At 39.2% G+C, this 25526-nt stretch overlaps 2 protein-coding genes across 24 annotated transcripts in view; both read left to right on the forward strand.

The window, feature by feature from the left end:
• LOC107269770 (dystrophin, isoforms A/C/F/G/H) overlaps positions 1-25526 on the forward strand; it is a 261027-nt gene that overhangs the window by 115619 nt on the left and 119882 nt on the right. For 19 of the 23 annotated variants that reach the window (XM_025087112.1, XM_025087115.1, XM_025087118.1 and 16 more), the window contains 4 exons: positions 15699-15761; positions 16625-16836; positions 17476-17630; positions 17810-17999. In XM_025087112.1, the coding sequence (XP_024942880.1) occupies positions 15699-15761; positions 16625-16836; positions 17476-17630; positions 17810-17999 (620 nt within the window). The remainder of the gene's footprint in view (positions 1-15698; positions 15762-16624; positions 16837-17475; positions 17631-17809; positions 18000-25526) is intronic. The other 4 variants (XM_025087120.1, XM_025087127.1, XM_015743996.2 and 1 more) reach the window with 1 other exon arrangement.
• On the forward strand, positions 508-3034 carry LOC112494649. Its single transcript, XM_025087145.1, has 2 exons — positions 508-2246; positions 2766-3034. Exons 1-2 carry the CDS (start codon positions 1964-1966, stop codon positions 2882-2884), a joined length of 402 nt encoding a protein of 133 aa, XP_024942913.1. The 5' UTR covers positions 508-1963; the 3' UTR covers positions 2885-3034.

Below are 25526 nucleotides of genomic sequence, written 5' to 3' on the forward strand. Positions count from 1 at the left end.
CGATGAGCGTGGCGCGGCTATCCACGTTATACAATACCGGCGTCGATTTGAGAATCTGACAAGAGGAAACTATTTCGTTCGTTAATGTATAAGGGGATATGGTCCGTTCGCGGAGACTAGTAAAGCCGGTACAATACGCGGGCGAATAATTACGTAGAGCCGGGGCCTAGTAGGTGGTCTCAGTACGTTCGACGTACTACGTAGCCAGCAGTAGAGATCTTGCTAGGGGGTTGCTGGGAGGTGTAGGGTAGGGTTGTCAGTATCTACCTACCACTGTGGCCAAAGGCTTACAATACCCAGAGATAGAGAGAGATAGAGAGAGTGAGCCAGGGATGTAGAATGGAGAGGTAGGAGCAGTAGGTATACTCGGAGGGTAGTCAGCCTGAAGGGTGGATGTTCGAGGGCGCGACGAAGGCCGTGGCGGCGGCGGCGGCGGTGGCGGCGGTGGCGGTGCTGCTCACGAAGGTGGAGGTGGTGCCATGAGTTCCAGTGTTCGCGCGGCCGCTCCCTGTCGCACACGGACTCACCCCGACGCTGGCGTCCCGACGCTCTGCTATAGCCGTCGTTGAAAAACGTGCTCGCGAGACGAATCGCTTCTTGTCTTACCGTGGACGATCTCGCGCGTTAACTCCCTCGAATTGATTGGCTGTGCTTAACCTCCTTGTTAAACGGGGGTTCTTCTGAATGCGAGTCTCGTGCACGGGAAAAAGAAAAGGAGAAAGAGAGTAAAGATAAGGGGTGGACTTTTACTTATGCTTGGAAGATTTCGTGCTGGGTCGTTTTGTTCGGAACGAAGACAAGTTTTTGCTGCCGAGTGATAGGGAACGGAACGAATATGGGGGTGTGATAAGGATAGGGGGGTCTAAGGAGAAAGGAGAAAGGTATCAGTGTACCCGAGGAAGATCGTGAAAGTACTTTTATCGTGTCTTGGAGAGCAATCAGGCAACGGATATCGCGCGTCGCCTTTATTGTGAATATATCTTGTTTCTCTTGATTTGTATATATTATCGGGAAAATAAAAAAAAGATTTGAAGGAAATTACATGCAAAACGGTGGGGCTGTGTAGGGTTCTCTGTAGACAATTTTTATGAAAATAAAATAGAGAGAGCTTGGACGTAGTAAGATTTAAGCCTGGTGCATATCGTTTAAAAATTCTGTGGTATTATTTTTATTGAATATATATAAGTGGGCTTTGGGATTTGATTTTTAAAAATTTACGCTTACCAGTTGAACGTCGAATTTCATTAAAGTGACATATCCGTAACGATAACAAAAGTACGTGAACGCGCATACAAAGCATCCCTTCGGTCACGCTGCAATATGTCAACGGCGTTTGTATATGTAGTGAAGAAGAATAGAATCTCGAAGAAAGGTAACACTGTGGTCCTCTGACGTTCCTCGTGTCAGCGCGACACCCTGCGACTGATGGTACAGATTTTACGTGCACTGTGACAGACTTCGTGCATCCTCGTGGATATTCGTCGAAGGGAAAACAAATTTATATAAATGTATACGGTGTAGCGTTAATTGTTGTAATAGAAAATTTTTATATTCTTCCCTCATTTCTTACATCGGTTTTAACGAAGTTCGTTCTCGCGCAGCGATTTCTCGACGTTCCGAAATAAACTTTTGCCACAGCACGGCGGATATCGAGCGAACTTAATGCGCTTCTAATTATTATCACGCGACAAGACGCCGTCGCGTGACTCGTGTCCTCGTAAACTTTACGGAAGAGAGCGAGAGAGAGCGAGAGAGAGACCTGTTGTCCCAGCATATGTAGCTTGGTGGTTCGTCGTTAATTACGAAGTTTAACGACAAGGATCTTTTCCCCGTTAATAAAATTTTATTTTTCTCAGTGCTCATAAACGTATAATTGCGCAATATTATGCTTAATACATCCTAAATATACAGTGCGCGGCGTTTAACGATTGCGGTTGATAAGGCTGTATCGGAGATTGGAGTTATGTCGCAACAACGAAGAGGATCCGCTCGTGGAAGTCCTGTCTCGGGACTTCCTGGACCAAGTGCTGCGGCTGCTGCATCCTCGCAAGAGAATCAGATGAGAGGAATCCCATTGCCTGGAATGGTTCCTTCGCATTCGGTACATGGAAGTCCAATGCACGGGAATCCAATTCACGGGTTTGTCAACCCTCTTGGCCCGGCAGGTCCAGCAGGTCTGGCCCATCCTGGATCTCACCCACTAGCCATACCTGGAATTTCTCATCATCCCTCGAGCGTACACCAAGGTACACCAGAGCACGTCGGTTCGACCAAGACTTTAGATTTTCCATTCTGTTGTAAAAGCAGACGACTGATGGCGTTTTTCGTGTTCGAAAAGAATCTCATTTTCTTCGAGAGTTGTAGAACTACTGGAAAGGGGGGGGGGGGATAAAAGAGAGGGGAGAGAAAAAACAGCAGCCCTCGATTTCACGTATATGTGGGCTGAAGGGCCACTCTCGTTAGTCTTTTTCTCTCTGTCTCTTGCTTTCTTTTTTATCCACCGTGAATTCTAGTAGGCTTCCGGAAAAGTTTGGGAAACGAGTCGATTTAGAGTTTATCCCTAAGGGCATAATTTTTTTTTGTATTCATCTTTGTTTTACCGAGTTTTTAACTTCAATTACATCCTTCTAACCTCTCTGTGTACCATGCTTAAGATTTTGAACGTGTACTTTATTTTTGTCGCACGAGCTCACGCATCTGGATTTCTGCGAATTTTATTTTGAACGTCTATTTTTTTTTTCTCTTATCGCGTATCGCGATATCAGTACATCGAGCGAGTATCTTCTTAAGGTCTAATAAGGAAATCTCTTGCCTTGGTGCACGCCCGAAGGATACGAGAAGATCCCACCAGGCTCTCCGTACTCGTCGCACTCCTCGCCATTGAGAACGCCCTTAAGTTCTGGTCACGGGACGCCGCAAGACTCACCGCATATGGACAGACGCAGAAGAGACTCCGAACACGGTGCTTTGATACCAAGACGGGGCTCGGACGTTATCTCACCGCTATCAGGAAACCATCCAACAGGTTCTCCCGAGCATCGTAGTCGTCGGCGGTCGGATTACACCAATCCTCAGCAGGGTAGGTCATTAACGTGAAAAAAAAAAAAAATTACGGATCGACTTTCCCACGCGTCGCCAAGAGTTTACGAAGAGTTTAATAAAATCGTGGATAAGGACGGGAGGGGGTGGCGAACCAGTGTTATCGGTTCTCCAAAATTTCATTACAAGTAATTATCGAGTCTTGCACCTCGGCAATTATATTTGCCCCACGTTCGACCTCGGCTATGTAATCGTTGCGCCACTGATAAAACTTTTCTCTATATATTATGTATTTATAGGAACGTCACTTATATTACTATATAAGTTTCTATGGTATATACGTAATATAGTCGTTATCATATACCGTGGTACATGGAACCGTAAGCGGATTATTGCATCGGGCCGATACGCAGAGTGCAGCAGCTTTGGTTCATCGACGGGCAATTCGAATGGGTGTACCGATGTGTCCAGTGCCATTTCAGGAAGTTCCTCGCCATACTGTTACGATCATCGTCTGGAGCAGGTTTATCCTGGGCACTGGGCCTGTGCCTATAGCACAGCCAGGAGTTTTATTATTCTCGCCAGCACTCGTCCTCACGCGATACCTCGAGTGAAACTGACCAATCGCAGCCACAGTCCGAAGTCCTAACTACGTTACGTGATGCGGGTAGCCCCGTTAGGTGTTGAGAAGCGAAGAGGGCTGTACACGTGTAAATATATGTATATATATATTTATACATAGTGAGCATGCTAAAAAGCTTTTTAAGATAGCCACCATAATTTTCAGCTGCCAGTATGCATTAACTGCCTTTCTTGCAGAAGTTAGTGTTGACGAAGATAAAGGTACATAGAAAAAGAAAAAAGGTAATATAGGGAAATTTGCAATCGATGCATTTAAATGCACTGTGGTTACGTCACAATTCGTAGTTATTATTTTTGTGCGCGTATGACGGATCCTGCTCTGGGAAGATACGCGTGGGACTTTATGCATATGATGCATATGTCTGTAAGGTTAAGTATAGTGATATGATATTTTTATATATTAGTCAATATCGATTTTTTTTTTTCATTGAATTCTTTAAAAGTGTTTCTCTTATTTTTAAACGTATATGGATTCATTGGGAAATATTAATTTCTACGAGTACTCGTTTTGTTTCTAATTAAATTTGTGACGTTGGTAAAGTCAAGGCTGGTTCGTATGTGAATATATCGGTTTGGTTGTACTAGGAATTCCTTGAAAGTTCCCGGAATATATATCGGTCTAACAAATTATGAAAGTTTGTTCTTTTTTGGAAGAATCTACGGAGTCTGTTCATTCCAACGAGTGGATGCCGTCATGGAGTGGCGTAGTACCGAGTTAATGCTCGTAGATGGCAGCATTCACGTACGACTCAGTTAATAATTAACGAGACTCGCGCGTCCTCGTTGTTACGATCGTGACGCCTGTCGACTAGTGCAACGGGACACTTTTGTATCTAAGGGTATTCGCGGATAAGCGAAGAATTTAATCTCGTGATGATTATTGTCTTGATCAAAGTTTCCAACTCTTGAGAATTGTGTAAGTCTCTGTAGCAGTCTTGGAGGCTTGCGTATGTTAATACGGCACGAGATCTCCTTTCCCCCAATAACACGCAAGCGGAAAGATCGCGCGCGGAATTCTAACCGGTTGATGGCTGAAGTTCTTGGTTTAATAGTTTTTTTTTTTTTTTTCCTTTTACTGTACATTTTTTTTTCTCAGGACAACGTAGAATGTACAATGACTTGCATAAAGACGCTTTCACATTAAAATACATCAAAGTTTCCGCAAGGTGGATATTCCTTTTCTGATTTGAACGTTCTGCTTTAATGGGGTAGTTGGAAGTAGCCTGAGGCACGACACGAGAGGATGGCAGATTTGCGTGAAAGGCGATGCGCGGCATAACGTTGGTTTTTCTTATGAGATTTTGAAAATCACGTATTTCGTAATGATTGAGACCGAGTGTGGAAATTCGCGAGTGAGATTTTCGAGACGGCCACCCTGCATCCCTGCAACAGGAGATGAGGTTGAAGATGGAAATAGCGAAATCTCATCTTTCCAACGATTCTATAGAAAATTGTCAAAGAGGTCATTGGTTTTTTGAAAATCGGTATAAAATCCTAGATTGAGGATCTGTTCGTGTTCGCGTTGGATGTTGCGATTTTTGACTGTTAATGTTATTTTTAATTCGCATTTATAGAGTCCGAATGGGATGGTATAGTGTTGAGGTAGCGAAAAGGGGCGGCGGTGGAGATAATAGGGGGTAGGTCTGGAAATTTTGAAAATCTTGAAAAAAGCTAGGGGAAAACTTTTGCAAATCCATGGGCTGAGTGGGGGGTAGGCTGAGCCTTCGGTCAACTTTGGAAAAGCCTAATCCGAAAAAGCCTCTAGGGGTCGGTCTCCATATTTTATCTAATGAATTGGAAATCCCTAACGTTCAATACGCCGGATTATTCTGTAATGCTGGTGGACGAAGGAAATGAATGTTTTTTATTTGCTAAAATCTCTATGGTAAACTTTTGCCATTTTTCAAAAAGAGACGGAGAGAAGGGCTTACCCTTACATGGCAGTGCGCTAGAGATTTTGCTGACTTGCAGCGGATGAAGGTAAAGAGAAAAGAGAAGTAAAGGGAAAGAGGAAAAGAGACGAGCGATGCAATAAATAATAATGGGGTAGCCGTATTAAATTCCCCAACAATATGCCGGCATGGTGCCCTTATTAAATCCCTATGTCACTGCAGCGATCCAGCCAGTCATCCAACCAGACGGATGCTGAGTATTGGATAAATTTCAAATTTATCTATTGATTTTACGAGACCTATTCAAATCGCTTAATATTTGATCACAGAAAAAAAAATATTGATAGACAAAATTTCAAAATTTTATTAACCTGCGATCCCGAAGCTATAAGGAAATTTGTTGATCAATCATTTCGTCAGACATTACTTTTCACTGAGGCATTCGCGAAGCTTAAAAATTTTCTATTTTCATCTCGAGAGAAATTCCAAGCAGAATACAAACTCGATGAAATTGTCTTGTTATCCTTACCCAGTATGTACACTTGTATTTGCGAAGCTTAACGTTTGCAAACTGCGTCATGCTGTTGCGTTGAATCCAGAGAGAAAATGCATCCAAAGGATCGTTCTGGGATTTCGCGAAACCGGCTTGTAAATTCGTACGCGGTTTATCCACGGTAAATATTATTTTCACGTGCGTGCTATACCGGCGCTTCACAAGCACGAGATAGAATCCACTCTTCTTCGTAAGAAATACCATGGGAAACTTCTCGACCATTTTCTACATAGCAGAAAACTATTTCCCGGTGTATGTCGCACGAACATTCCCCAAACGTAGGAAATTCACACTGCAAGCGAAACCCCGTGCTTAACTTTATACCCTTTATTTTCTAATTATAAATCTCTGACGTCATCCATACTCCAGAATATGACTTAAACAGAAACCAGTTGAAAGATATCTACAATTTAACTAGAATAATTCATTACGATATTCGTTTGAGTGTACAAGTAAATAACGAGCCATGTCGAAAGGCGCCAAATTCAAATTATCCAAATAAAATCTTGCGTTTCACTAGTGTCCACGTTGTTGATGTAGCCAATAAAGAAGACAAACTGTGCAATATGCAATCCCGGCGTTGCAATGGGTATCGAAGTGGCGGCCGCAGAACCGCCGCTGGACACGCGAAAATTATTCCCGGCCCGAAAACACGCGATCGTGAAATATCGTTCCCGGTCTATGCGCCATCCAATCTCGCTGCTCGATACTCCGTGTGCGCCGTTTAGGACGTGCCGCTGTCTCCGAAACAGTGAGAAGAGGCGTACGAAAAAAAAGAGGAAAGGAAAAAGTCGAACGAGTAGGGAAAGAGAGAAAAGGAATTGGGACCATCGTTCACGATCACCTTCTGATTATAGGGGACGATGTATCCCCTGTTTACGTACACGAATACGAGCTTTCACAAGGGTCTTTGTATAGGGGTAGTTGGTTTCATCGATACACCCTGGCACCTTCGTGCTTTTTTCAAACTTTACTGAAAAATATTACAGTGTCCCCCCCCATTTTTTCCATCCCTCTCAACCTCATCCACCTTGTCTCTGACGCTGCTGTTCATCCTGTATTCGATTTTCCTTGGAAAGATGGGCGCGATGGCTTTTTCGCGTAAACTCAATCGAAACGCAATCATGAAACGCTTGATGACTTTCTGTAGTTATAATTACGTCCTGCGTCTCGTTAATTTCCTAATTCGGAAACTCTGAATGACATTCGAGAAAGCCTAGGCGCTGGACAACATGTCGAGTAGCTGCTAAATTGCGTTTCTCTCCTGTGAAAGGGATGGAAAGCGGACTGGGCAAAAAATATAATAGAAAAGAAAGCGTATCTCGGGGGGTATGACCACGGCGTTGAAAACTTCGTAATTAAAGGGAGGTTTGCTGCATTTTTTTTTCTGTTTCCTTTTTCTTTCTCCACGGCGACAAAAGAAAAACAGGGGAAATGGGTGGAGCATCATTTTAGATGAAAACTAGGCGCATTCACTGTCTACGAATACATCTGGAAATTTGTCTTTCTCAGTAAAGTAAAAGTACAAAATTACGTGAAATAATATTAATGAATAAGAAAAAAGAGAATTTAAAAAAAATGGATAATTCTATATAGCTACAATTCGGATCGTAAAAGAAAATCTACATATCCATTAATTCATGCTATTACACAGATATTTCAATGAAAAATAGCTTTGTCTGCATATTTATTTTTTGGTGACTTTATCTAAACACACGTTTAAATATATTATACCGTTTCACGGTACTCCTTCACTGTCGATATTGAATTCCAGTTGCGCAAGCCGATTTACTTTACACCGACCAGTTAGGCTGCTCTAATCGCATTAGACCCAACTGAAAGTTCCCAGGGGTGTTCGTAACGCCATCCACTATAATTTTAATAACCCTTCCAATTATACGTAAATCCACAGCAATTGTCATGTCACGGTAGATGCGATAAGCCTTATCCAAAAAATTTTCACACCAAAGAAATTTTGGATAGGTTATCCTTTTGATAGTGTACTGTTATGCATATGGTATATAACCATATACATATATATACTCGCCCATATACTTTTTCCATAATTATGTCTCGTGTCGCAGTGAAGCGCGAAGGACCTTTTACTTTCCTTGTGGACTCGTTATTTTTTATTTTCCGTTTTCTCACTCATTCTCTCTTGCTCTTGTTCTATAGGCAAAGAAGGATGGCCATCGTCCAAGCTTTCGGAGTGAGTGCGATAATAATTGCTCGTCACGCACGCACCATTTATACAGCTGACTATGCCGCACGAGCTTTCAGTTGTAAAAGCGTTCTATAAACTAACCTGACTTCGGGCGTGTTGCTCTATTTTTTATTCTCTTCACTGACGCGTATATCACTATAAAGTGCAATTCGCAAACGATTTCCCGGAGCTGTAGTCGATTTTAGCGAATTGGTCCCTACCTACTAAATCTATCCACCTAACAAGCACTTACCTCTTAACCTCGATCAATCACTTCCTTCGGGATGAATGTATAGCGGAGGCTTGTACTGAATATTCCGAGAAGACGGAAGTAAAATTAGCATCTTTGCGAATCCAAATAATTAATATACTGAAATGTACGTAAGGAGTCGAATAGATTGAGAATTATTGGAAAATTCGAAATTCTTGGATATTTATGCTTGCTTGAATTTTCAGGGCATTACGAAATTCCTAGTGAATAGTACAAAGGAACGAAAGAAAGGGATTGTGAAGTGGCGTTAAATAAAAAAATAAAAAGAATCTTTAAGGCACGGGTAACGCACTTATCCAATTAGTCGGGAGCTTTTGGTAGATCGGAGTAATCTATAAATGCTCTTCTTAGTAAGTGCTTAGCTTCCTTTAATACTGGAGGACTCTACGAGATCTAGCAATAGCGAATTACTTGTTTTTTAAGGGTTCGGGTTTCTTCGCCGATTAAATCGAAAATCATTTGGCATTCTTCGGGCTCCTTGATGGGGACGTGATTCGTAGATTTTTCTTATTGAATTATTTATCGAAATATAATTTAGACTTTACCGATACATTCTATAAGGCAAGTTGATATAGGGAATACAAAATTGCCAAAGGAAAAAAAAAATGTAATAAAATAAATAATTCATGAGAGAGATAAAAAAACTTTCTGTTTATTATTCAAATATTTAACTGTATACATACAGATATTGGTGCTTTTAGATATGGAAAATCTGCAAGATTGAAATGCAAATCGTTATTCTTTATCTTGTCTCAATCGAATCCTATGTATTGTGCCTCGTATTTTAATCGCGAGATCAGTGGATTAATCTCAAAAGATTTTTTAATCGACCCTACAACAGAGACTGTATGTCTTACACCTCTATATTTATGGATCAACCAGGTTTACCAACTCTAGACAAATATTGAACTGCACTTTGATCGTCATATTTCTCTCTTTTGTAAACAGAAAAAACTAGCCCCTTAAAATCGTTCAATTTGATATATTCTTATAAAGCCGAATTCTTGTATACATAATCCTGTATACGTAATGTTGTAATGCAAATAATTTGTTGAACCTAGAAAGCATCATGCCCTACCTTAATTATTATTTTCAACCCGTACTACGCAAACAATCATGTTGTTATTTTTTAATTTATAAAATCGTTTGAGTCTCGTTAAAGATTTACAAACAGCATTATTAGTTGTATTCAAAAATAAATTACGTCATAACGTCAAAAGCATCCTTGTCGGTGTAATAAGGTATTATGTTTTACGGCAAATCCTTGAAAAGGGGCGCGCTAACGAAATTTCATAAGATGGTAAAACTACGACATTTATATTCGTATCGCTGAGGCTCCGAAGTCATTTCTATGCTTGCGAGCGATGCGAAACGTGCGCCGTTATACGAATAAAAAAGAATGGAGCGGATGAGGGATATTGCATAAGAAGAAAAATCACCTTTTCCTTATTGACAGAGCCAATAAAGAAAGCGTTGGGAACTGAAACAACTTTTCTGCGCGATAAATTTATTAATTGGTTTCCCAGCAGCTTCAATCCGATTCATAAGCATTTTACCATTTTCCTTATCGTGCACTTTACAGGCTCCTCTGCTAACATTAAATTCTCCGATACGCATGGTATAATTCATGTACATAACTTGGAATTTTCTAGTCTACGTGTATATGTATATTTAGGGTAGTTAAATTTGTGATCGATAGAAAATATGCTTCTACCTACATAAATACTGTTCGTGTATGGATTAAATTTAGATGTCAGTTTCAAAGCTCATATATCAAATTTTTCAGTCATTAATTATTTTTTCAAACAGAATCGATAGGGTTGTTTTTTCATAATATTATGTTGTAATACGTTGGTAGCATGTTGAATTACGAATACAGTAATGTGAGAGTTACTTAAGTTATTTTAACGTAACTGTAAAATGATTAAATTTGCACTGATCTAACAATTCATTTCTTTGCTAGCCGCTTTGCCTTCTGGAAATACAATTTTACGATACATGACGATTTCAATTCTCACAGATTTCATTTTCTCTTTGCGGAAGTCTAGAATCTCTATGGGAATTATTATTCTCGAATTGATCAGCTTGTCTTCCCGAGCCTTTTAGAAAATTTACACAGTGTTATTATTTTCAATTCTGAACTCCCATAATACAACGAAGTAAATGTTCAAATAAAATGACCAACCCCTATTCTTATTCTTTATTGCTCATTACACTGTGCTCTTCATTTCGACCGATCCTTTACGAGTGAAGCTTAAAACTTTTTAGACTAAAGATTTTATGTGCATTTTTTAGGTGCATTCGCACCTTCAGGGAATAAAATTTTCATATTTCTCAAATTTTATATGAATAAACGTACCATCAACGATTTCTCTCATTGCACAAAAATGAATTCTTCCCAGCTTTCTGCAATTTTCATTACGATAAAATCCCAGGTGCTCGAGTGACAGGTGAAGAATTGTCGAATAATGATGAAATAAAAATTGGAAAAGGTAACAAAAATTCTTGAACTTTCTATACAAAAGGGAGTAACGGTCCCTATGGTAAGGGTGGAAAAAGCTTCGACCCTCTATAGACGGACGGGTAGAAACGCTTGACGGATCAGCGTCGCGACGCATTCCGAATCCTAACTAGATTTCGATCTGCTGACTTGAATCCCGACTTCGAACCTTCGAAATATATGGATATATACAGACATACATATATGCATGGATCATTTTATAGATTCATTCTATACCTTTATTCCCGAGTATCAGTATGACATTTAAGTCGTAATCTTTGACCTTCAGCATCTCACGTGACCGGTTCCAATTTTGAATTCCGGCTAAATGTAATGTATAAGAAAAAATATTGAATCGGTGGAAACGTAAGAAGACAATCGATTATATGAATTTTATTATCAATAGCATATCACTATGTCATGTACAGTATAAACAACAATTATTAAGTTTCATAACTTTTTCCTTTAACGTGTAGTACCTTAATTCAATACAAAATCCTAAAGTTTTTTTTTTACCACTTTTAGAATTCCCAACAGTTCCCAGAGTGTCGCGGTCAACGCGAAAGACATTTTAATACGGGTAGAATTAAATCCCTGTCTGTATAGATAAGAGGGGTGCTTTTACAAGGGTGCTACAATATGACGGTAACGTATTGCAAAGGGAATACAATCTGATTTACATTGACTAAATTCCTGCAGGAATCGCGAGAAGCCGATTCGCTCATCCACGTTCATTTTTTCGACTTCCGTTGTGGATGCGCCATAAGATAACGTGTCATAATGTTACCGCGTCAGGTTAAATATAATTCTCCATTTTTTATTCGATAATTGACTGACACGAGATACCCAAATGAAATTGCACCCACGCCTGGCCTCTCCGCAGCAGGTGCACTATGTATGCATTGAATTACATGAATCAGCGACATGATTCCATACAATCATTAACTGCCTATAATCACTGAAAATATGTATCTACATACTTCGCGTGTATTGAGTACTTTTTTTTTTTTCCTGTAATCGTATAACTTTTTGTCATTCTATAAATCAACTACAATTTGTTGCAGTCCATCGTCAAACTGACGTCTCTAAAATTACACCCTTATTTATTTATATTATCGTCTACCGACTGTACTCACCTGCATTGCCATTATATACTTGCCATATGTTATCAGACCTATGAATTCTGCATGACAATACCTCAAGTTTCGTGACGTACGTAAACTTTTACTTACAACCAAGACTGCATTGATCCCCAATACACTGTGCAGCGATCTATTTCAATTTAATCGAGACACATACCGGTGCTTCTATCGTACGATACACGCACCTAGTATATAATGTATTATATAGATACATAGCGCATAACGGTAGACAGAGTATTCGGATAGTTATTCATCTGAAGAGTAGCTTACAATATTGATCTGGCATGCATACGACTACCAGAGTATTATCTCCTCTAGATATTGCAATTAGATAGAGGTTCGTCGTGAGGTTTAAACCACTTCGAAAAAACATAATTGATCCTTAACACTGCTAAAAGATTTAGCAACACGCTTATTCCGCTTTGATATCGGTATGCAGGCTTTTTGGGATTAAAACTTTCGAGCGGTAGATGGTGGTCCTGGAATCTTCTATTTGACAGATAATAAGAATGCAAGGATAAATCCCTTCGCGTTGGTCAATAATACAAACTCATATTTCACTTTGAATTAATTCTGATGTATTGTGACGTCATGATAACGTATCATAATATACGGGTGTATTTTTAGTGGCGTATAAAACGTCCTGTAATTCTTCTACATCCGTCAGGTAGTGTTACAGATAATTCTGAATGAACGTAGTAGGGGATATGTGTATATTTACATGTGATCGATAAAAGCTTTTATTATATACGACGTAACAGGTTACATGGAATGACTTATCGGCGATACTTATCTTAGTTTTGGACTTGCGCAACTTTTTCTTTTTTATGGTTTTTGAGATGAATCCATATTTTTTTGTTATTTGCGCATTATTGCCTTCAGTATTGATATTGAAAATCTAAAAGGAAATTTGGCTCTTCTCGAGAGGATGTCCAAGGGATTATTAATCCGTTGCAAAGTTCAGCTTACGCGTTACGAGGATCAGGAGCTTTCAAACTTTCAAAGAACTGAAGAAAAGTCCAATTACCAATCGCAGAACTCTGAACGAATACAAATTGTAAGTTTTTAAGATTTTCTGGCCAAGACAAAACTTTCTTTTTATTTATTTCTTTTTTCGTTATTTCGATCATTCTCCGTCACGTGTGCCAGCTTTCTTCTTGACTTTCTTATTTTACGTTATTAAACTGGACGCGAGCGACCTAAAGCACGATACTTAATTTATATATCGATATAGATATATGCGAGAGCTTTGATAAGACGAATATTGAAGAATATACCAAGTAATTAAACGCAATCGATATATTCATACCTAATTGCATTTTTACATACAGTTGATCATGCTTCATAAAAGTTTAATTGAATTTAATCAAATTGCCACGTATGTATGGAAATTGCAAATCGTTCCATCAAACCATTCAATTCCCAATGTCATCGTGTCTGTGCATTTCGTTTGAAAATCCATCTATTTCCCAAACGTCACACACTCCCTTGATGATTAATGGTATAGGGCGTTAACGCAGTCGGGTTCTATGCATTTCGTAATTCTGATATGAGAAGGGTGCACGCTGCTTCATTCAGCTTGGATGCTATCGATACTCTGCACTGGTTACTATACTGTACCACTTTCTCTATACTATGCCTTATCATCAAATCCATTTTCCCTTCTCTGCTCTGTCAAACCTGAGCGAAGGTTCTCTCCCCATTGATATTCAGGAGTTTGCGCGAATTTTCGTCGATGTAGAAATCGTGAATGATCGTGGCATCCTCCTTGGCATTTGGAAGTGAATAACTATTAACGACGTCTCACTGAAGAAAGTAGAAAATTATCCGTCGAATTTAACATGAAATATCGCCGAATGACTTTCCGTGCCTTATACGAATATCAAAGTGAATTATTTAATATTAAACTTATGGTAGTAAATTTTTTATATTGGGTAAACTACTGCTAATATGTTATTTACCTTTAAGTTATTCATGATGAACGGTTCTATGTCAATTCGTAATGATTGCTAATGTCCGTCAAAATACAATTATTCCTGTAAATACTGTTATTAAAGAGGGACCTTTTCTTTTTAAGCATTTTTTATTCTTCTGGAACATACAGACCATTTCACGTATGTATATCAAACGTACCGTGACACATTGGACAGATTGTATTATGTATCGGAGGTACTCTATGGACACCGGATATTACATACTGAACTTTGTCGTAGGAAGTGTATATATATATATATTTGTTTTTCTTTTTATTCTTTTAGCTCATCTTGCCAATATACCGCTACCACCGATACACCTTAGACTATCGTGTTTCATTCACTCGTTTCTCTTGTTCATACTCGGACAAGAGACAATTTTTCAATGTGACAAGAAGTCAAGTCAAATTTCTGGGTTTTGAAATTTTTTTATCCTGTTATCTAGTGAGTTTATTATAATATCCATCGTATACTCTTAGACGTTTCATTTTCACGTTATACCATCTGACAATGCCGTTTCAGACTTAAATCAAAGGGATTGTTTATATGCCTTTATTTGGAACGCTGCTAGCGTAATTGAAATTTTAAGTCGAACTGAAAGGAATTATAAGAAAAATACGTAACATATAAAGTAATATACAAAAAAATAAGACTTACTGGTAAATTATTGGAGTCGGAGGGGTATGGGGTATCTTATGAAAATTAAGAAGGTCCCACTTCTGTTTGATTCAGATTCAGGTATTCGATGCTTCGAATGACTACCATAGTTGGGGTAGATAAAGAAAATGTTGAGTGACAGATAAAATTATGGTTTTACCACGAAATCGAGAAATTCTTCTTGTTGATGATACAGACGTTGCGGGAGGTGGGAAAATGAAAGGTTACGAGAAAAAAAAAGAGATCGGAGAACGATCCGTACATCAGGGGTGGAAAACTTTATCCGACAATGCGTCACCGTGAAAAGCGGCTCAATTCCTCCTCCACTGAAACCTCCGGCACTTGTGCCCTTCCAGATGGTTGTAAGGGCACAAACCTGAGAATGGAACACAACCATGAGAGTGAATGGGTCTCGTAATAAGTCACTGACAACCCCTAGTAGACAATGCCGCCATCTTTCACTCTATATCCTCTGGAAGTGAGGTGATAGATCAGCCATTTGCTTCCGACCTGAGCTCCAAGTACCTGTACCCCATCAAGCATACTCTCGTAACTCTGCAACGTGTCGTCTTTCAACATTATTCAACCCCTCGTGGCATTGGGGTTGAGGGGTTGTCTAGCGTCTTGTACGTCATCCGGGCATTTAACGGCAATTTCGTAATTCACTTAAATTCGAAAGAGAAACTTTGAAGGCGTCGGTTGTCGTGAAATTTTTAAAAAATTTGAATAAAAAAATATATTCGATAACAATAGCGTAGATATAGGAATTTTTATCATTATTTTATTTATTCTATATCTCTTTTATTTTCGTTTTAACTTATTTTAGTGTCATCCCTCTTCGACGACACGTGTTCACGGAACTTTTTATATATACGGATCTGTTTGAAAGGTACTGGCAAGAAGTTTAAAGGGATGATCTGACGTACATAGATACTCGTGTCATGGAGGAATTGGCAGGTTGACAAGCTAACTTGGTTTTTTTTTTTGTTATTTTTTTGCAACTTATACGCTTTTTGCCCAACCGTGTGATATTTGCCGGTTCTATCTGGAAATTTACGTATTCAAACACGTGAAATCGTTATTACACGTTTAACGTATAAAGTGTATTTTCTCATTTGATTAATCGATAATTCAATTTCCTTTCATTGAATTTGCAGCAATATTTGGCTTTAACATTTAATGCAATAATTACGGCAGCGGGCGAGGTGGCTATGTATTATGTACATTGAATAAATCATATTGAATTGATATACGTATATATACGGAATCCCCATAACGTGTTGATAATAAAACGAAAAAGTCTATTTTTCTGTATTGAAAAAAAAATGGTAACTTCTTTTCATATTTGCGTATATATCCCGTGTACGCAATGCACACGTGTTACGCGCACCTCTCATCGCTACATTCACGTCCGTTTGCCACAGTTGGTGGGAAGTAATGAATAAACCGCGTGTAAAGCCGAAATAGAAATATTTAAAAAACCACAGGATCATTTCAAACCCCAAAAATCACTGAATGCAGAGCAAAATTCTTTTTATCGCGACGAACAAAGTCAGACTCGGAGAGGAATAATAGAAGGGAGTGTTATTTATTTTCCATCGGAATCGGCAGATGTAAACTAATCACATGCTTCGACCACGCGCGTCATTGTCTAACATAGAAAAATTAAATAGCTGAATCTCACACTGAGCTTCGAGGTTTTAGCAAGGAATCTCAATGACCCGTCTCTATATTGAATTGTTTGTTTTGCAGTCACCAAGCTGAGGGAACACTGGGACGAGGCAAACTCAAAGGTGATGCAAAGAAAAACTCAATTGGACGCCATGCTCGGCGATAGTCAACGATACGAAGCTAAAAGAAACGAGGTGGAAGTCTGGTTGGCACGAATGGAAACTCGACTCGAGAGGATGCGTGCTGTCGGCCACACAGCTGACGTCCTGGAGGCTCAGCTACGGGAGCAAAAGGTAAGTCTAGTTGCGGCTTCTACGTATTATCGCCACAGTATCTTTAATGCAAATCGACTTTACTAGACATAACGAGAAATATATGGTACGGAAATTCCGGAATTAAGGAAACTTTCGCAGCAGTACACCTGACCTAACCTAAATTCCAAGTGTCTACCTGGCCGGAATCTTCCCAACTTTTCCTCGTTTATTCCCTGCTATTACCTCTTTGCCCAATGCAAGAAGCTTGTTCTCGTCTCTGAGTTCCGCGAAAGTACAGCGGTAACTGTTTTGAATTCATAAAGAAGAAAGGAAAGCTTATCCTTTATTTTTAAAAGTAGATACTTAAGCGTTACTTCAAAGAATTATTATACGAACCTAACCTAATGCGATTTTCATAATACAGAGCTAGAGATACCTTGATATATCGCACGTAACCATTAGATTTTTCAGATGACAATGATCGAGGAAAAAATAAATTTTCCAAAGGCTGATGGGTTCACAAGATGGAATATTTATCAATTTACTTAAGCAGAAACTTTCCTATCATTTACGTCTATACTAGCCTATCAGTCCAATTCCATTTGCCACATTTCAAAGAATCGAAAGTCGACCCCATGTTTATGAAAGTTTAATGTAATTTTTTACATTTTATTTCAGTCCTTCCACGCCGAGTTACATCAGTACAAGCATCAGATAGAACTATTCAATCAACTCACGCAGAAGCTCATAGCTGTTTACCAGCAGGACGATACTACGAGAGTCAAGAAAATGACTGAAACAATCAATCAGAGATACAACAATCTAAACACAAGGTATATTATCTCTATACTTTTCTATAAAATCCTTCGATCTTTTTTATAATCAATACAGTACACGAACTTACTCGCAATCCGTATTCATCCATTGAAACGAATTGAATTTCATTTCCTATGGACTCACGTGACTGATCAACCTTAGAATTGTTATCGTAACAAGCAATACTCTCTCGCAGTATCATCAATCGAGGGAAACTACTGCACTCGGCAATGAACTCCCTCCATAACTTCGACCGGTCTCTGGACAAGTTCCTGGCTTGGTTGAGCGAAGCTGAGTCTTCAATGGAGGGATTGGAAGCGGAAGCCGATCGACTAGGTGGACGACGGGACCAAGGTGCACTCAGACGGCCACAACATCAGCTTAAGGTAAGATACACCAGATACGTACTTGCTGTAGCTATAGAGTATTATTGCCTCTCATATTGACCAATGACAAATAGGAGAATTTTCTATTGAGGCAACCTGGAAAATTGACCTATTCCTATACGTGTAAAAAGAACGAGACAGAAAAACGTATATACGCTCGAAGTCAAACATATCTCACACGTAACTGCTATAGCAAACTTGAACACTGTCATGTCCAATTGAAAGGTTAATATTTGAAAATGCCTCAAAGCTTAGTATAGCAACGTGGAATTCTATTTATACCATTACGTCATCCTTGTATAAATTAGTGTAAATTTATAATGTCAAATTATTGAACCTGACGTGTATCTGGGACAAGGTAGAAGTACAGATCATTGATCCATGCGAATCAAGGAATTAACAATGGAGAGCGTACAATGCCTTGATATTGGACTTTGCTTTTGTTCTATTAACCATAATTAATTGCAATTCGAAATTGAAAGAGCCACTATCTCTATATACACTCTATCCGGCTTAAACTGCAACAGTGATATACTATATGTCACTGTGTACTAATTACTTACTTTATATAATAGCACACTATCGGAATACAAGGAATGCATTATTATTCAGGTGTCGATAGCTAGACGGTTACAGTCACACGTAGATGAAAATTGATACGATGCCCTCGAATCGGTTGATCGAGATTTATAATATTGAAATATTATTGTGAATTTTATGGAACTCTATTTAAAAATTTTCCGATAAAAAAATCGCTTTCTCGAAACTCTGTGCTGTAAATATGAATTCACGCATTTTATTATCTTGCAACCGTTAAATTATCTTGTTTTTATGAAATCACTTCGTTATGAGCCGTGCTCCTTGGCTCGTGCCAGTTAAATGAACCTTACATAGCTTATTCAACTATAGTGCAAGGTCGCGTTTACATATACTATACTTTCTCTGATACATCGTTGAAATTAATCCAACGCGATGGGCAGTATCACCCGTTATACATAGCCATGACGTTTGACAGAGAAATTAGGTTATAATTTTGTTTATTACGTTTAAATAACGTAACGAGGCATTTGCTCCTATCAAAATGCATCGACCGGATAATCCCACAGGTTGATTTATTGGATGCGTTTATTTATCTAAGATAATTCGGCAGAATAGCCAAATCTGTGTTCGGCGTATCTCCAATTTAAATACGTCGTTGTCCCTTTAATTAGGTAAACAGTCGTAATTCACGTTTATCCCGTTATACGTCACAACCGATGACAATCAGTCACTTCGATAACTCATTGGAATTATCGTCAAGCGTATTTTGCGTTAAATAAAAATTTTTTTAATCAAAAACTTCATGTGGTGCATCGACAGATAAATTAACAAATCGCCCGATTTATCGTTACCTCCAATTGATAGACGTTATCGACATTTATTATTATTATATTTCTTAACATATTTCACTATCCAAGAACGTCAGTGACCGTCAGCTGATTTCATGTTGAAGAGACGTCCAATCGTTGTTCGATATATTTTCCCACGATGCATCAGTATTTACATATGTTTCTGCCATTTATTTTCCATTGCGTTTCAATCAAGCCAGGTCGACTTCTTGTCTAACCCAGCAATTCTCCAAAGTCCGAAATAGCAATACTTCCTTTACCCGGTAAATGACTTATCGACCGACGTCGCATTCGGAACATAATTCACGCCAATAATGGTCCAGAGGTCTCCCACCTTTCGAAATTACATCTCACGGAATTCCTGGCGTCGGCCATTCGGCGCGTAAACGATGCGATTCGTCATCCCTTTGGGGGATGAGGTGATATCCAAGTTCAGAAATTTTCCTTTACTCTTTTACAAATTATATGTATACATATATATGTTATAACATACCTGCCAGTGTTGGAAAAATTAATGATCCTCCGTGAGCTACTAACGATTGAAGGTAAAAGATACCCATTCAAAATACCTACATGGGTTCTGGAGATACGATTATCCTGCGAGTATAAAGAGGATACCCTTTTTTTCTTTTGTGGAAGAACTGATCATTCGTATTAATAATTTCCTGCTATTACCGTCTCTAACCTTATGAAAATTAATGAAAATTTCATTTTTCCTGTTTATTATAATGGCAATATTCACTCGCTGCAATCTGTTGTTTTATCATAAATGGTATTTGGTTAGTAGGAGGCATAACTACACCGTGAATTCTTCCTTGTTTTGTATACTTTGATGTCTGACCACCTCTGTCATGTTTTACTTGGGTTATGTTAACAAGCGCCGCTCCTTTGCTTGCCAAAGCGCGAGAACTGCCTAACGAGGCCAGCCTATCGACCATTTTCTCTTCGCGGTTCGTTTACGTCCTGGTAAAGTATATCTCGTCAACGTCCATTCTATTTTTATCACGTGATCGATAAGCCATCGATGATATAATCGCGACAGAAAAAAAAGTATCCCTTTATAGTCATCGTAAACGCACTGTAGAATATTCTAACCACAATTCACCATTAAGCTTACGAATAAAGCAGACACGTATACCTACCGTAGCTGAGGAGCCAAGCGAAGTTCTTGAAGATCATTCGCAAAGCGTTAGATGCGTTTTTGAACGATTAAGTCATGCAAAGACAATCGTCGGAATATGCATATAACCCGTGTCGAACGATTAACGCGAATCGTAGGCTGTCCGAAGTCACATTAAAATCTGACCTGAAAGACATAAAAATTTGACGCCTGACAGTGATGTCGGATCCACTTCATTTTTCCTTGTCCTATTATTCCATCCAACTAGGTGGATGTACGAGATTGGATTTTCGTACGTTCGTTTTCTAGCGATGGGATTTTTTTTATTTCAACCCTTTTTTTTTGTTTTTTTTTTTTCCTTCTCACTCTTTTGGATTACTGCACGCCAGTGCTACGTCGGTTCGCCTCACGTGTCCCGGCACTCGAGCCATTAATCTTCAACCACTCTAACGCGACGTACGACTCCAGAGAACTGGTCCATGAAATCCTGACTCTGTATATATGTATAAAATTGTGTTATTTCGAACTTCCATCTCAATAGGTATAGTATGCGATTACGTTAACGTTCACGTTACTCGTGCGTGCTCCTCCCTAGCTGAACATCGACTATTACGTTAGTGGCAGTAGTCACTTCGTTTATGTAGCCAATTTTTTTTATCACTCTGTAAATGTTGACCCTCGAACAAACTGATTTGTTACTCGCGTGCACGAACTAGAGCGATAGTCTTATTTGATGACAAGAGGGATCCCATTACGATTACATGTTCCACGTGATTTTTTTCGTTGGAATAGTCCCTATAACCCTAAATAATTCATGGTCAATCTTTTCGATTGCAGAATAACGCTTATCGGCTCGTTCACTTCAGTGATAAGATATTGGGTCATTTGTCAAGTATAACCAATTCGAGATTAGAAACCCTCTAAATAATCGAGCGATACAAGTTAATTGATGGTAGGAATCAATGAAAAAAAAAGTGAAGTATCCTGCATAGATTATTGTGAAATTTTTCTATTGATAACAGCCATGCGATAGGGATGATTAGGTAGGTAAATAAATTTTGTATCGATACGAGGAAAATAAAATACGATTTTCAAGCTGACAGGATTTTGAAACAGGTTTAAAAATAAAAATTGTTTCGAAAGTTACACGCGGTGGCGGCTTGGCCACGTGACACGTTGCATCGGTTCTTCTCGTAGGACACAAAGATAAGAGACTCGCGGACACCAGCTGCATTTCAAAACCCGTTGACTTCTCTTCCGGAATAGTAAGTAGGATGGAGTCACGGGAGGATGAGCGTTCTCATCCTACTGGTTGTATCGAGCTGCCTCTACATTGCGAAATCAAAAGGGTAACGAAACGCGACGAAGAACAAGGACCGCGCGCGAGAGAGTAGCATAACCAGAGAAAGATAAAGATATATGGTGAAAGACACATATTGGGGTTGGAACCCACGGTATAGTGACAGTCGCCTGAGGAAGGCGAAATAGGGGTTTGAAAACCAAAGGGCGACCACTGTTAGCCATTTTCCCTTTCTTGCCTCGTCGCCGCCAAACTTTACCGAAGGATCAATAGTAAGACTCCTCCGTTGCCAAAGTACTTGCATCTGTTGCTTTCGACCCTTATGAATTCTACATTATTACAAGGGCTCGCACTGCCTATAAAAGTTTATATTCGAATTAATCCTTAAAGTCTAGAAAACAGTACTGAAAGGTATCATTCGAATCGTACGAATCGAATTTCAACGGGCACACCCTTTCTCGATAGAGGGAACTACCTCGGTCAAAGGAACTCCATACCCGCCCTTTGCAAATATCGCGTAATCATCCTCGACTGCCTTGGCTCGGCAATTCCAACTGGGAACTTCAGGGCTGAAACTGCTTCTGACGCTCTAGTAGGTTGCTGCTAGTAAAAGGTGCCTTAACGAGGTGAATAGTCGGAATCATTGTTCGCCTGCCCGTCTGGAATCACGCAGCCCTAATAATTTTGGGGGTAGCATGTGACCGCCCTCTTTCCTGACACAATTAATAAACGTCAACCTGTTCTCACGTGGGGGATTAGTACTACTCTGCTAATCTCAACTTATGTAGCTACACGTGTAATTTACGTGTTTCTGTGTAATATTATTATTATTTTGACATACCTACGCAATTGCTTTGAAAATTTTATTTGCCGTTTGAAGTAATTTGGTGGATTTTGAGGGATGTTTTTTTTTTGTCACGTCGAATTAGTATAATGTTTTCACATGTACATCCCTTGTATCATGGGGGCATATACAAGGGAGGTTATAAATTTTTTACATAGGGACATAAAGTTATGAAGAATGGGGGTGAAATTTTCCACTCGGCAACATTCCTGCGTATACAAACTGCGAACCGAGGATAGAAGGTGCGCTGTTCACGGTGTCTTTGTTTTAGGTGGTTAAATTGAAAATGGGCAGGGCTGCTTACATGCGCATTTTCTGCCATGCTTAACACGGGATATTTGATCCGCTCAATTCTCCTGCCTTCCCTTATAGTGTAAACAAAGTCATTTCCTGGTTATTTCGTTCACATCGACCAACCCCTAGTGACTCTGGCGGTAAAATTCGATACGAGGGTAAACGTACTCGATCGAAATAGCCCGCGCATGCGCTCTCGGTCGGTATAGGGGGCGACAGTGCATGGGGCATGTCGATAAGGCAGGAAGAGAAAAACCACTCTTTGCCAAGGGTTGCAAAATGCTTGGTCGGTAAACTGTTTTGTTACCATACCCACCGTCTAGTAATACCTTGAGACTTTTTCAGAATTAGTTACTGTCGGTATTTTAACAAACTAATGACAATATCTCTTTATCACCTGCTGTTAACAAAATACCAATTTTCCTAAAAAAAAAAATATTTCATTCGTATTAATTTATAGACACGAAAAACGTGATACTTTTATATTTTATTTATTGCAAAAACAGACTTGTATAAGGAAGCACCTGTAATTACGTAGTCGGTTCAACCACAGTGAAATTTACTTTAAAAAAATTAAATTCGAAATATAGACTAGAAAATATCTTTAGACCTATCGCGAAATCTTATAACGAGTATATTTAATGAATTTGGTTCGTAAAGTTATAAATGCACTCGTCACTGTTCTCACAAGGTAGGGTGTCGTTTGGTAAGGATATCAGTTGAAAAACTTTTAATAATACGTTTCTCGCTGGTACTTCGGTGGAATTAAGGATTGACCTACATTTTAAAGCGGTCCGGGAGTATAGACGCTGGTAAAATTTTACGAAACCATTACATCCGGATCAGCCAAGGGAATTATTATTACGTCAATGGAAATTTGAAATTCATAAATCCAAAATTCATTTCGAGGACAGTACCGACGTTACTGAGTGAGCATGGATACTTTCGAGTAATGGCAGCCCGTAAAGTTATCTTTACCCTCACTTTAAATACGAATATATTTCCTCAATCTTACGTGAATCTGTGGCGGGGACGTTTCTAAACGTCCATAAAATCCTTGAGGTTTATCGTTTTTTATCTAACAGAGGAAAATCGTCCTAATTTTATTATTAAAGTTTTAATACGGATATCGGAATTGTTCTGTAGATCCGTAAAGGATTAAAGTCGAAAATACACGACTGTGTTGAAAAATTTGCAAAATGTGTTGGTATCACCATCATTAAAAACGCATCGAGTAAAATGTCAAGTGAAGAGCCCTGTATTGCATTTATCAATTACTAGCATACCATCATTTACGGATATATCGAAATTATTAAATTCCAGTGGTTATTTTTCTCCTGCAAACGTCGATACCTCATCGTTTATTAATTACCGATCGGAAACGAATTTATATCACGCGGAAGGAAGAGTTAGGTATCATGCAAGCAAAATTTCACACAGTGAATCTATTACGGTCAGCATGGTATATCACAGCATCGAATATTTAAATTTTGCTATCGTAAAATATTGACAGTTGAAATCAATCGATTTCGTATTCTGTATATTGGCATTCGGTCATATACAATATACATGTATAGGTATACTGCCCACCATTGATACCTCCTGACAGTTTCAGTATTAGAAGCAGGTTAGAGGTAAGGCACCACGTTCGTTACCGGAAGTAAAAAATAGGTACCAAAAAAAAAGAACAAAAAAAATTGAAACTGAGATCCACTTTCGTATTACATATCAGTCTACGTTTTTCAAAATTTAATACTACGCATTTGTACATCCTCGATCATCCAGTCAAGCTTAAATATTTCTGTTGCGCGACTTAAATTCTTATAGTAGAGCGTAAATTGTCCGATTTTAATCCGCCATACTTAGCGTATCCAATTAAAATTAAACAATTAAATCAACCCGCACGAGCTTTTAAAATCGTTCAATGTTTTTTATCCCCTTATTTTTTTTCTAACGAAAAAGGACTACTGCACACTACTCGTAGCAACACGTTTTTTTGCCTCAGACCCAAAAATTTTTAGCTATACCAGTATAGTGCGAGTCATTTTAACGCAATGGCTGGAGTGTTGACTTTTTTTTTGTATCTAGAGACCAGACATGCGTGGACACTTTTGACTCTGTGTATACTCGCACAAATCATACGTTAACGCCAGGTGGACAGGGCGGCTCGTCTCCCGGTGGCTTAACAAATCCGATAGTTTGTAGTTTCATCCCTACGGAGAGACGACGGACTCGAGGTTGAGAGAGAAAGAGATGGTTGGTATAGGTTAGAGGAAACATGAGAGAGACGAGAATAGCCTGTGCGGAATTGCAGAGAGAGGTCGAAGCCAAGCACAGATAACGTTCCGAGCAGATGTCGCCGCCTGGCGGCTCTAACGGTAACTTTACAATACACGACCTCCAGGCGGCTGCAAACCCTACCCTGAAATTGTGTGAACAACGCTGCACTGGTGTGTCTCAGGGTATATTCTCGTGGTATCAGTCCGCATGTCGGCGACAGAACCAACCCGTGTCCTGGCATTTGGAACTACGACCCGGTCGAGTCTGATAACAATTTCAGAATTGTAACCCCCCCCCCCCC

The sequence above is a fragment of the Cephus cinctus genome, unplaced genomic scaffold (assembly GCF_000341935.2).
Source record: "Cephus cinctus unplaced genomic scaffold, Ccin1 Ccin1_scaffold0690, whole genome shotgun sequence".
Classification (NCBI taxonomy): domain Eukaryota; kingdom Metazoa; phylum Arthropoda; class Insecta; order Hymenoptera; family Cephidae; genus Cephus; species Cephus cinctus.

Excerpts from the sequence above, each read along its gene's own strand:
- LOC112494649 (XM_025087145.1), top strand. The coding sequence starts at position 1,964 with ATGTCGCAACAACGAAGAGGATCCGCTCGTGGAAGTCCTGTCTCGGGA. Across the intron at positions 2,247-2,765 it reads TCCCTCGAGCGTACACCAAG|TACATCGAGCGAGTATCTTC; the intron begins GTACACCAGAGC and ends TCGCGATATCAG.